The 12833-nt window shown below is 33.6% G+C and overlaps 1 protein-coding gene across 8 annotated transcripts in view; it reads left to right on the top strand.

Moving 5' to 3' along the window:
- The window catches only part of EDEM3 (ER degradation enhancing alpha-mannosidase like protein 3), an 80038-nt gene that overhangs the window by 14601 nt on the left and 52604 nt on the right, over positions 1-12833 (top strand). For all 8 annotated transcript variants that reach the window (XM_036851370.1, XM_036851335.1, XM_036851364.1 and 5 more), the window contains exons 3-7: positions 3395-3495; positions 4032-4071; positions 8017-8129; positions 9103-9256; positions 12131-12265. In XM_036851370.1, the coding sequence (XP_036707265.1) occupies positions 3395-3495; positions 4032-4071; positions 8017-8129; positions 9103-9256; positions 12131-12265 (543 nt within the window). The remainder of the gene's footprint in view (positions 1-3394; positions 3496-4031; positions 4072-8016; positions 8130-9102; positions 9257-12130; positions 12266-12833) is intronic.

The following is a 12833-nucleotide window of genomic DNA, read 5'->3' as shown; positions in this document are numbered from 1 at the left end:
TAAGATATGGACCATAGCCCTCTGCTATACCTTGTATAGATGGTATAGAAATTTCAATATTTGGATCAGCTTCAAAAATTGTACCCTTTGCCCTCTGTGTCATGAAATATCTCTGGGAATTCCTTTAATGGGGAGTTTTCTGCAGGCGTTATTTCCTCTGCAATGTCTTTATCCTTTTACGTCACAACCACTTTTTTCATCTACGTGGATAATTTGGCCTTCACTAAATTCCTCTGGCTGCATATCTAGATACTGTTTGAATGGCAGCAGGATCAACATTCCATGGTCAGCTGTTTCTTCTATAACCCCTTTTATGTTCAATTTGAATTTCACTTCCAGTGTTATCACTTTTCATTTCTTTGCGAACTTTCATCCTCGTTGGTTAATTTCCTCTTTTGATTATTTATTTTTATAAATTGTCAAACTGTCGTGTAGAATTATCACTAGGTGACAAGGAGGCACATAACTTCATGCTTGCTGTCTGTCTGTGAACTAAACAATAGATACACAGTGATCAGTCACTGATTCCACTTTGAAAGAAGTTGTGTGATTGATCACTGATTATTTACATAGTGATCTGTGGATTGAAGAACTAGCATCAAAGTTTGCATTCTGTGCAATTACTTAATAATACAGTGGTACCTGAGATTTGAACTATGTTGTTGAGAGTTTATTTAAGTAAATTGTGGATCTCAATTTGTAAGTGTATAGTGAAAACATGCAAAGTGAAAACTGCCTATAATAATATAATTGAGAAAAATCCTAAGTTGAATTGGGGAAAGGTATGAGTATATTAATCCTATTATTCTTGTCAGGTAGTCAATAAATATTGTCTAAAGTTGAAATATGTAAATATAGTGATTCTAGCTTCTAAATGTTTCTCATAGTCGTATTTTATTAATTTTAGAAGAATCTTTTAGGGACACTCCCCTGGTGAAGAAAATACAAACTACAGCAGGTCTTTCTTGTTTCCCTCCTTTTCTGTTAAGACCCTCAACCAGTAGGTGGAGATATTCTAGTCCAGTTTCACTGAAGCAGCTACCCAACTTAAAGAACCTACTTCACTGGCTTATGGCCATGCATGCAGGGCCAACAGCATCAAATCTCATACCCTTTGGGCATTAACATATTTCCCACTAAGGCCTGTCTTTTTATTCCTAATGCCCATGTTGTGGTCAGTGCAGCTTCACCTTCTACACTCAGCTATTCAGTTTTGGTACTTGAACATTTCTTTCCTCATTCTCAAGCTCAGCTATGTATTAAAAATAATTTTAAAAATTTATACAACATTTCACTGTGTTTGTAGTAGACAGGAGGGAGGATCCTTGCATGTGCTTCATTATCACCTAGACTAGAAATACTCTGTCATGATCATTCATTAAAAAAAATCTATTCAATAGTATGCCAGACTATAAAGTGCCTATTAGTTGAATCGCTCTGTTGTACACCTGAAAGTAACATAACTTTGTACATCAACCTATTTCAATAAAAAAGTACCTATTAAGAAATATTAAGAAATATGTGAGACCTATATGAGGAAACTGAATTCATAAAAGAAGATCTGAATTAATATATTGATGTAGTATTCCTAGATCGGAAGATTTAGTGGGTAAAGATATCAGTTCTCCCCAATTTAGGCTCTTCCAATTAAACTCTCAATGGAATTTTAAGGAAATTTTAAAGTTATCCAGAAGAGTAAACTTGAAAAAGTCATTAAGAAAATTTAGAAGAAAATAATTGAGGGGAGTGAATTGCTTAACCAAGTAGCAAGGCATGTTGCAAAGATAGAAGGATTAAGATAATGGTTTTGGAGCAGGAAGTAGGTTTGTAGAACAAAGTAGAGGCTACAGAACTGTATGTTTGTGTAGACACTTTTGAACTAATAAGCCGTATTTCAAGCAATTAGGGAAAGGATGAATAGTTTAAAAGGTGGTATATAAGAAATTGGCTATTTGGGGGAACAAATACAGTTACATCCCTGTTTCACATCATAAACAAAATTAGATTCCAGGTGGAGTAAATATCTAGACATAAAAAAAATAAAATTATAAGAGTACTGTTTTCAGAGACTCAAGATAGCCTTCTTAACCATGCCTGAAATTTAGAAACTATGAAGAAAGAGACTAATAGATATAACTACATATTTAAAGCTTAAAGTAAAAAGTACCATAAACAAAGTTAAAAGCCAAATGAAAGACAGGAGACAAATGTTTACTGTGTGTATAACAGTGTATAAGGAGTCTCTTGGCTAATAAGACAACCAACAGAAAATGAACAAAGGGTATAAACAGACATTTCAAAAAAAGAAATAGCAATGGCTAATACAAAAAGATATTTATCCTCATTAATAATGAAACTTGAGATACCATTTTTTATCCAGGCTGTTGGCAAAATGTAAACTATTGATCATCTCCTATGTTAGAGTATTGCAGGAGTGTAAATCGGTGTCTTCAGTTTGATAGTAGCTATCAAAAATTAAATATCCATACCTTCGACCCATTGGGTCTGGCTTTAGGGATTTAATCGATAGAAATACAAGCATATGTACAAAAGACATGGGCATATAGCTGTTTATTGAAGCATCGTTTATACAGTGAAAAATTGAGTTCAACCTGCATGTTCATCAATAGAGGAATAAATAAATAAATTGTAGCATATTCATTCTTAGGAATACTGTGAGGAGCAAGTACTATGAAGTAAGTGTATAGGCTCTGGAGTCAGGTTGCCAGGTTCGAATTCTGGATCCATCATTTACTAGTTGCATGACATAGGCTTACTTAACTTTTCTGGGCCTCAGTTTTCTCATCTATAAAATGGAAATAATTGAATCTGTTTCAGAGGGTTGTGTGATAAATAAAGTATATGGAACAGTGCTTAGAACATAAGTACTCAATAATACGAACTAATATTAAATTATCACTTTGCAGTTATTAAAAAGAATAAAATACATCTGTAAAATTCCAGCATGGAAAACCCCATAGTGATCTAAGTAAACAAATTTTAGGACAGTGTATGCATATGGCATGAGTACCTATTTGTAAATGAAATTTTTAAATGATATATGTGCATGTATTTCAGTGTGTGTGGATAAATCTGGAAGGATAAATGCCAATTGTAACAGTAATTATCTCTTGGGAGTGAGATTGGGTGGAGGGGAAAGGGATTGTCAGATTTTCAAAGAAATATTTTCCTGTGTTTTTTTTCCAAGCATGTATTATATTTATAGCTAAAAAGTTTTTTTTTTCTTTTAACGTTCCATACACTGTAAGGATAGTAGAATTTTTGATTAACTTTTATTTTACTTAAAAAAAAAAACCTGTGAAAAGTTGTGTTCTCTAAATGATGGGTGCTTTCTCTTGTTTTCCTTAGTGACTCACTGAGATTTTCCTTGCAGGAACATGCGTACCCAGCTGATGAACTCATGCCTTTGACCTGCAGAGGTCGAGTTAGAGGCCAAGAGCCAAGTCGGGGTGATGTTGATGATGCCTTGGGAAAGTGAGTATTGACAAAGGGGATGGCATGGCATCTCAGAGTTCCCAAGTCTTAAGACATCTCAGAGGCAGTGTGCAGTTGTATATCTGGGGATTGGTTAAATTTCAAAGACTGCTTTAAGTATTACACTAAGTTCCTTTATTCCTTTCTGTTATCTTTTGTAAAATATTAATCAGTTTACCTCTTGGATCAGTGAAAAGTTGAGTAGTTTGTTAAGATGGATGTAACTTTTAGAATGTATATAAAGTCATTGATGTGTTATAAGATGTTGATGCTTTAGTATTTTTATTTGCTTTTAAGAGAGCTAATGAATATTTCTGTTCATTTTGAAGGATATGTAGTTATGCTGAACATCAATGTGATGTTAAGGCTTTTCAGGTTCTTTCAGTGTTTTACAAGTTGCACGGTACTGTAGATGCATGGAAGTACTAGTTAATGGAAGCTTCCAGTCAGTAGGATGTAGATACGTCTGCTTATACATTCATGGATAAGGTATTCAGAATTCTGATGTTGTGTATCTCACCATACTTGTTTCTTAGATTTTCCCTGACACTGATTGATTCTTTGGACACTCTTGTGGTAGGTTTGATTCTTCTTGAATTATTTTATAAATTTCTTAATATGTGCACTCAAGTATTACGAATATAATCGTTACACAGTAAGTCTGAAATAGAAGCCTTCAGAATTTAAGATGATTTGATCTTCTAAATAAATCTTTCACACTCTTGAGTTGATAATGTCATGTGAATGTCAAGTGAAATTATGTAGAATCATGGAGATACTCAAATAATTTATAGGTATGTCAGCTTATGTGATGGCCCCTTAATCAGGAAGGTTGTTTCCCTTTGGACAAGGAGGTTGATGATATTGGAAGAAAGTAATTCTAGAAAATGCCCTTGATATTCTTGTTCCAGAAAGACATGCCACAATCATACTAAAATTGTTAAATTAGAATTTTTATGTATTATGTTCATTAAAAATTTAATTTTTTCTCAGAAGTGATTTTTAGCACCAAGTGATCACTACTTGGCACTCCTTTTAAACCTCATGGGATACAAAATCATTTAAATTAATTCTAGTTGGGGACAGTTTGTGATGGCAGAGGGGAATGATTGAGTTCCAGATGTCATGATTTCTAAAGGTAGTATCTTTCTAGTTCTTTACTCTCAGATCATTTACGGTATAAAAATTAGGCTTGTTTCAGGATTTTCCTTAAGGCATAGTTCTCAACTTTGAGTTAATGTCTGAAGTATTGATTAATATTTTTTTAAAAAGACGAAAAATCTTTGTGGTGGCAGAAATTTTTCAGAACCGGGCTTTTCTTCCCAGTATTGATTCTACATTCTTCTTTCACTGGGTGATTCTTTTTTCTTTTTCTTTTCTTTTTGAACCAGAGACTGTCAACTATATCAGCACCTTGGGAATATTACCTGTGAAGTTTTAAAAAATATACTTCTCTCCCAAGTTATTCTGATTTAATTTTCCTGGAGTGGGACTGGGCATTATTATTTATTCCTCTAAAGCTTCTTGTTTATAAAATTCAGCCATGGTTGAGAAGAGCTTTTTTGTTGAGAAGACCATGGTTGTTTAGACCTTTTTAGCTGTATCAGGGTTTTGAAAGTTGTGACTTCATTTTTCAGAGATTAAAGGAATGTGTGAACCATATTATAATGACTATGAGAATGAGAGAGAATATTGTGTACCTTATTTTTGGTTTAGTGGTCCTTATTTTTGGTATAGTGTTCTGCTGTAATAGAAGAGAAAAAGATAAACAAGTATCCCAGGAGGCACAAATTACCACCCTGGGAGAAACTAAGTGGTGTTATTTATTTATAAGTATAGCTGGATAATGCACATCAGGTCTATCTTGATATGGTAGAGTGAGTGAGGAGCAGTAGCTGTGTATTAGGAAAGACCATAGGTGGACTTAAGTTTGTTTCTCATTCTGTCATCTTGGCTTTATCCTTATATACAGTAGGTTCTCCATCATCTCTCTGTGTAAGCTCTTACTGATTTTTATGAACATGGACCTCAGATATTCTCTGTGTTTTTAAAATTTTTATCAGAAATGAAGGAGAAAATGTGCTTCTAGGCTGCATAACTTTCCTATATTTAGAAATCTGTTGGTCTCTAATTGAGCAGCCATTATTATAAAGATTCTATCCTGCTTTGAAGTTATACCACTTTGACATTGGTTCTCAAAATATGATTCCAGCACCACCAGCATCAGCATCACTTGGCAGCTAGTTAGAAATGCAAATTGTAGGGCCTCATCCCAGACATTATTGAATCAGAAAGTCTGGGAGTAAGGCCCAGCAGTCTGGTTTTTTTAACAAGCTTCCAGATGATTCTAACGTATGCTAAACTTTGAGAACCACTGTGTAATAATGCAGTGCTTTTTAAACTTCAGTGTACTACAAGTCATCTGGGGATCTTGCTAAAATAAAATGCAGATTGTGATCCAGTAGACTGAAGATGGGGCCCAAGGACATGTGTTTCTAGTAAGTTGCCACTTGGTGGTGCTGTTGCTGCTGGTCCGTGGACCACACTTTCAGTAATGTTTGGTGTAACTTGAGTTCTAACTCCTCGTAGCCGGGAGTACCAAGAAGTGATCACCTAATATGATATGTGACCTTGGCCAAATTATTTAACTTCTCTGGGCCCCTGTTTTCACTTCAGAAGGACCTAGATTAGATATCTAAGATATGTATCAATAGTTATCTATTTAAACAGAAGAATTAGAAGAAATTAAAGTAGTTTGGAAGTTTTTTCCTACGTTTAGAAGGAAAGTTATCTTGTACATTTTATCAATACAACTATTAATATTTCTAATTTACTTTGTGATCATTTTTTGATTTGTGGTGTGTTTATTTGAAAATCTTAGAGGACATATTACTTGGGACAGGATATAACCTTATTGTTTTTATTTTGGTCATACCATAATATGTTAAGTAGAACTTCTATTGTCATAGTTTGATCTTTCAATTTAAACTCTTGTTCATAATTCTAGCCATCTAGTTTCTATTGATTGTAATGAAGTCAAGCACTAAAACTTTAAATTTACCACTAAATTCAACATTACCATGAAATCTACAGAAAGAAAGATATTGAACAAATTAAAGATAATGGGGGTAGGGAAGAGACCTGAGTTTGTTCTTTGTTATCAGCTAGGTGCTGAAGAAACTAATCAACTAATGGAGCTGTTAGAATGAATTTTTAGCTAATTATGGACAAAGAACTCTCTTCCCATTTTTATTCTCCTTTGAAACAAATAGCACTGGTACTATTCTTGGGAACAATTCTCGGGAGATAGACTTTGGAGGAATAAAATGAACAAAATGATATTAAGAAGGGGTGTGTGTGTGAGGAGTGAGTAGAACAGTTGTGTTTCCTTCTAGAAGTGATAGAGGGCTGTGCGCATCTGCATTTGTGGCTGCAGAATTTACACGGACTTTGAGATTAAGAAGGGAAAGCACTCAATTTAAAATCAGGTTTTGTATTATATTTTACTCAAGGCTTACCCTAAATTTTACTTTTACTTGAATTTTAGTCAGACACTCTTATGTGGAATGTTTTATACCTAAATTAGAATTTTTAGTGAAGTATCAAATCAAGTGAGAAAGCACTATAAAATATTATCAAACAAAAAGATTAAACAGTCAAGTAAAGGGAAACTACTTTTAATGGACCTGGGATCTAAGTAACATCTACTTGTGCAGCCTTAATTTAGACTGAAAAATTAAAGCAACCTGTGTAATGACAGTGACCACCCCCCCTTCATGGAGTTCATTGCAAGCATCCGCAGAGTTCTTAACTTAGGATTCTAGACCCTCATGGTAATAATGGTAATAATGGTAATGGTATCAAGCACTTAACTAAGTCAGGCGCTTTACTAAAAGTACTGTACATGCATTACCTCATTTAGGAAAACAAACCTATGAGAGTAGGTATTTCCTCTTTTTGTAGATGAAGGAACAGGCTCAGAGATAGAAGTAAGAACCAGAATTCAAATCAGGGCTTGGTCTTGACCCCAACATTGCACTGCCTCCTTAGTTAGGGGCTACGGCATCCATGGGGTGAAGATGGCAAGTGGTGTATGATTTCGGATCGGTTGAAGGATGTGCTTTCTTCTGAGACTAAGCAACTTTTTAAATGATGTTTGGTGAATAGGGTGGTTTTTGTTTTGTTTTGACTTGGAAGCCAAATCCCAGTAGAGCTCACCTCTTGTGGCTCTAAGTCATGGGTCATACACACCAGCTAGCAGTTCGGATGATGATTGTTTTAAAGTCCTAGTGATATTTCAGTGTGTCTAAATAAAGATTCCTTGCAATATAAATAAGCATTTAATTTTTTTCAGTTTTAGATAGTATCACATTTTTATAATAGGCTTAAGGGAAAAGTTTTTTGTATGTGTTACTTTTTAGAGTCTTAAGGTATTAACTTGCTATTAGCAGCTCATTTTGAGGGTATTTCTCTATGTCTTGGTCGAAAAGGACTTTGTTTTCAATAATTTTCTTCTCCTAGGTATTAAATAAAACTAAAGAATTTGAAGATGCGGTGAGAAAAGTTTTAAGAGATGTTAATTTAGATAATGATGTAGTTGTATCAGTCTTTGAGACAAACATCAGAGTTCTTGGGTAAGTATGTGAGACGACACTAAAGCTCTAATTTTAATAACAGAAAAGCCAAGGGTACACTCTTTATTTCTTGATGGTTATAAAGCAAGAAATTTCTTATGTTTAAAAGATAAAAGTTGGGGTATTATAAAACACAGAGTCTGTGGGATGACCCTGCATTACATGAGGCACAGAGAGCAACAGGGAATAGTTGTAGACTCAAATCAAAGGCAATCTTTGTTTGTTGTTAAAAAAGGACTGACTATAGGTCGAGTATTTGAGTATTAGCTATGTCGCAGGTTTTTCGCCAGATTATCTAGTTTACTAACCTTAACCAGCACCTCTTCAAGCCAAATGAAACTGAATTTATAGGATTACCTTTGAACTAAACAGTTTGAAATATTCTTGGGACACAGAAATTACAGGATTTATTAATTCACGTTTCAACATGTAGTTTTATATTTAATGGTTACTTTTGTGTTATTGTAACTCATTTCCTTTTTCAGACAAAGTGAATCTATTCTTCAGTTAAATCTATGAAATAGTTTTGTAGTTTTTCACGGAGTGTATTAGTCTATTACATTTAATACAGACTGGGGAGTTGGTTTTTTTTTAATGTTATGCTAAGAGTCAGAGATTTCATGATGCTATAATTAAATCTAAAATTTCTTAAAATCAAATCTGTTAAATTAGTTAAGATAAATGATTTCTAGGATGTTTTTTATTTTAAGAAAATTTAAGGTATTTAAGAATGCCAAACACTTCACATCAGATAAAACATCTGATTTTTTTTTTTTTTTTTTTTTTTTTTATACTGGCTATGTAATATGGTTTGCCACAAAATGAGTAGCCAGAGTTAGGGAAAAAGTTAAGACCTTCTGTGATCTTTCCTTATGTACTCTAAATTGTTGATAATAAGATACCCACATCTTTTTAGGTGATGATGTTTAAGTATCTGTACAATGTGGCTAATGTTTCACCTCTGTGATTTTAGGGGTCTTTTGGGTGGACACTCATTGGCCATCATGCTGAAAGAAAAAGGCGAGTACATGCAGTGGTACAGTGATGAACTTCTCCAAATGGCAAAGCAATTGGGTTACAAACTTTTACCAGCTTTCAATACTACCAGTGGCCTTCCTTATCCAAGAGTAAGTAATTCTGAAAAATATGGCGGTCTTTGTCTACTTCTTCGCTATTGTAAAAAAATCAATTTTTGTGATCCAGCCATTGTTCCTCACCTGCTTGAGGCTGGAAAAAAAATGCTTCAAGCTATGTAAGAAATTTATATTGACATTTCAGTTAATTTGCATTTGAATGGTGTGAGAATTTAGTTAAAGCCTTCTATGTGTCATTGCATAACACAATAGATTATGCTGCAGAAGGAAGAAACAGATGCCAGACTGGAATTTGGGCACAGAATTATTTGTGCAAAAGATATGGTGGAAGCAGTAAGAGTAGGTGTTAACTCTCCAGAGGAGAGGGTATAAAGAGAATATAGAACAGAGAGGAATGAGGAGGAAGTAGAGCAGTGAAAAGGAGATTGTTCGGAGACTGAGGAGGAGAACCACAGAGTAGTGTAAGGTATTATAAATTCCTAAAAAGAGAGTTTCAAAAGGAGATGTTCCAGCAAACATTAGGAGAATTAGGTGCAAACAGAGCCTTGAAGGATATAATGTGGCAGAATAAAGGGGGAAGAAGGAATCAAAGTAGGTGAAGGTATAGGACCATTCATTTTGAGATTTCCTCTATGTTGGTAGTTAAAGAGAGTTGGCAGCAGAGTCAGTTGAGGGAGTTTTGTTGTTTTCTCCCCAAGAAAATTTTATATTTAAGACAGAGGGAAAGAAGCCATTGAGATGGAAAGAACTCTCTCCTGATATATTTCATTCTTTATTAACACTATTACTCTTTCCCTCTTATCCAGGCCAGACACCTCAGCCATTACCAAGCTCTGTTAATTTTTTTCTCTTCTTACTGCTGCTATGCTTGTTGAAACTAATATAATTTTATTCCTCAGCTATTATAAATACCTATTTTACTCTTTTCTCTCTGGTTTTTGCTTCAGAGACTTAAAAAATTAATCTTACTAAAACATAACTTTTATCAAATTACTCTACCCTCAGAATTTTACTGACTCTGCCTGTTGCACTGAATGTCCTTTAACTTTCAGGTTTCTTTATGGTTTGGCAATAGACTTTCTTTCTGAAGTTCTTTCATACCCCATACTCCAATGAAACGAATGTCCCATTTCAGCCAAAATAATCTATTTGTGTTCCCCAAAACACCTAGGGATTTTTTGTTTTTGTTTTTGTTTTCATTTCCATGCCTTTTGGCTTGCTGGAGTAACTTCTCTACCAATATAAATAAGACTCATTTCCTCCATCAAGAAATCTCTGACTGGAGATCCAGCATGATATAACGTGCTTTTCAAACGGGGAGGTCGCAGCTCATTCGTTTACCCATTGATTTAGTGGATTGTGACCAGCACCATTTTTTAATTTTTTTTTTTAAGAAACAGACTAGTATTAAATTTCTTACTTAAATTTCTAGTTTGTGATATTTTTAAACAGCTCTTCTTTGAATATCCTTATATGCATCTTTTTAACTTATTTCTCCCTTAGGATAAATTACTAGAAGAGAAAATAATAAGTCGTAAAACGGGGAGAGCTTTTTAAGGCTTTGTGTACTTACTGATCAGTTGCTCTCCAGAAAGGTTCTACTTTTATACTTCCTGTGTTGTGTAAAAGTGCGTGTGTTGTACTGCTGCCCACGCTGTATATTATCATTCTTTTGCCAATTTAAGGAGGAAAAAAATGGAAACGTGTTCTAATTTGAAATTTCTTTGCTTGTGTGGTTTAAAATTTGAAATTTCTTTGCTTATTAGTGTGGTTTAAACTTGTTAATCTTTTTGTTTTCTTAGCATATTAAAATTGAAAGCAAAGTTATTTTAAACCATCTAAATGTTTATTTAATTGAATTTACTTTTAGTAAATATTTTTAGTTTTTGTTATAAATGGAGGCGCTGAATTTTGACGAATCTGGCATGTCTTCACTTTTGCCATAACATGAGAAGCAGACAAGAAATTGAAACAGAAGTTACTAACAGCATTATAGTAAAACAAAGAAAATTGTATTATTTTCTTATCCTCTGAAGTATCAAGAAAATTTTAAAGATTATTTTTTTAGAAGAGGACTACAGGTAGAAAATAACTGCCTTCCCATCCTTTCTTAAACACACTTAGTAAATACTTCTTTTGCTCATGAAAATTTGTACAATCAACCTCTCTTGGATATGAATACATAATTGATAGCATTTGCATTAATGGGTTTAACTCAGAAGTGTTTGCTAGACAGAAATGCTATTGTAATAGTCAATGGTCATTTTTTTAAACTCACATAAAACCTTAGGGCTAGTTTCTGGTCAGGTTGGTTCTGGTTAATCCAGGTTTATATTGTGGTATTATTTGGCCGGCTGAAAAATTTTTCTTTGTGTTATTTGTTAGTCTATCAGCAAGGTAATATACTCTATATTTCAAAATTATTTAAACCTGTAAATAAAATTTTAATCTCCTTTTAAATATATACTATAACTTAATTAGTTTTTTCTCTGTGAAAGACTATTTAATATAGTACTGCTTTTTCACAAATTCTCAATTAAACCTAATTTCTTTTAGGACTGGTATGGTTTCCTATTCTGGTGCTAACTAGTTCAAACTGTCCAGAGAACAGTGTTGTTATAGAAGGTATTTCCTCTGTGTAATTATTATAATGATACTGAATTTTGATATCATTGAGGAAGGAGCTAAGTGAAAACTTATTTATCCCATGAATATTATGTGCTTAGAATGTACTTCCCTAGATGTTAATTGGAAAGTCACAGTGATCATCAGATAAAGTTTCAGTGTTTAGTTATTTCATCAGTTATTTTCATGACTTGATTAAAAGTCTTGATTGAAAAATGGTTTCTTATCCAGAAGTCATTATCTCTTGATAATTGCTAATGATAATCTTCTGATTTTATTTAGATTAATTTAAAGTTTGGTATCAGAAAACCGGAAGCTCGGACAGGAACTGAAACAGATACCTGTACAGCTTGTGCAGGTACCTTGATCCTTGAGTTTGCTGCTTTAAGTCGATTCACAGGAGCAACGATATTTGAGGTTTGCTTTTCATAGTCTTTGATTTCCTGGGTATTGGGCATAACTAACTTTATAGCTTTTCTTCATTGATCGAGTATTAAGACAATGAACTGGATGATTTCTGTTATTTCAGTGAACTTTTTGTCTAAATTCCAGCACATAGTTTTTAATTGTGAAAAACATAGAAGTTATATTAAGTACAACTTTGCATTTTGTTCACGAACTATAAAGTAAATTTTTAGATTTATTCTTACAAAATGTTTTAGCCATATTATATGAAATTTGATATCACAAATGTCTTACATGAAATACTATCTCTGTGTTTTATTGTTAGACTTCTAGATGGTCTATTTCATTTCTGAAAACTTCACTAATCTTCTAAAACATAGTGAAATTTTTGCACTTAAGTCTCATTGAGTTTGTTTTTTGCACTTAAGTCTCATCTGTAAGTTTGTTCACTCCAAGGGGAAATATTATTCATCATCCAAAGACTTAGTATCCCCCGAATAGTCTGTTGTGGACTAGCTATGTCTTGCACTTTTTATTTTAGCTAATTGTTTAACCATGTCATTGGAGTGCAATAGTAACA

The sequence above is a fragment of the Balaenoptera musculus genome, chromosome 1 (assembly GCF_009873245.2).
Source record: "Balaenoptera musculus isolate JJ_BM4_2016_0621 chromosome 1, mBalMus1.pri.v3, whole genome shotgun sequence".
NCBI lineage: Eukaryota > Metazoa > Chordata > Mammalia > Artiodactyla > Balaenopteridae > Balaenoptera > Balaenoptera musculus.
Note: the sequence above shows the minus strand (reverse complement) of the source record. Positions and strands in the feature narration are given on the sequence as shown.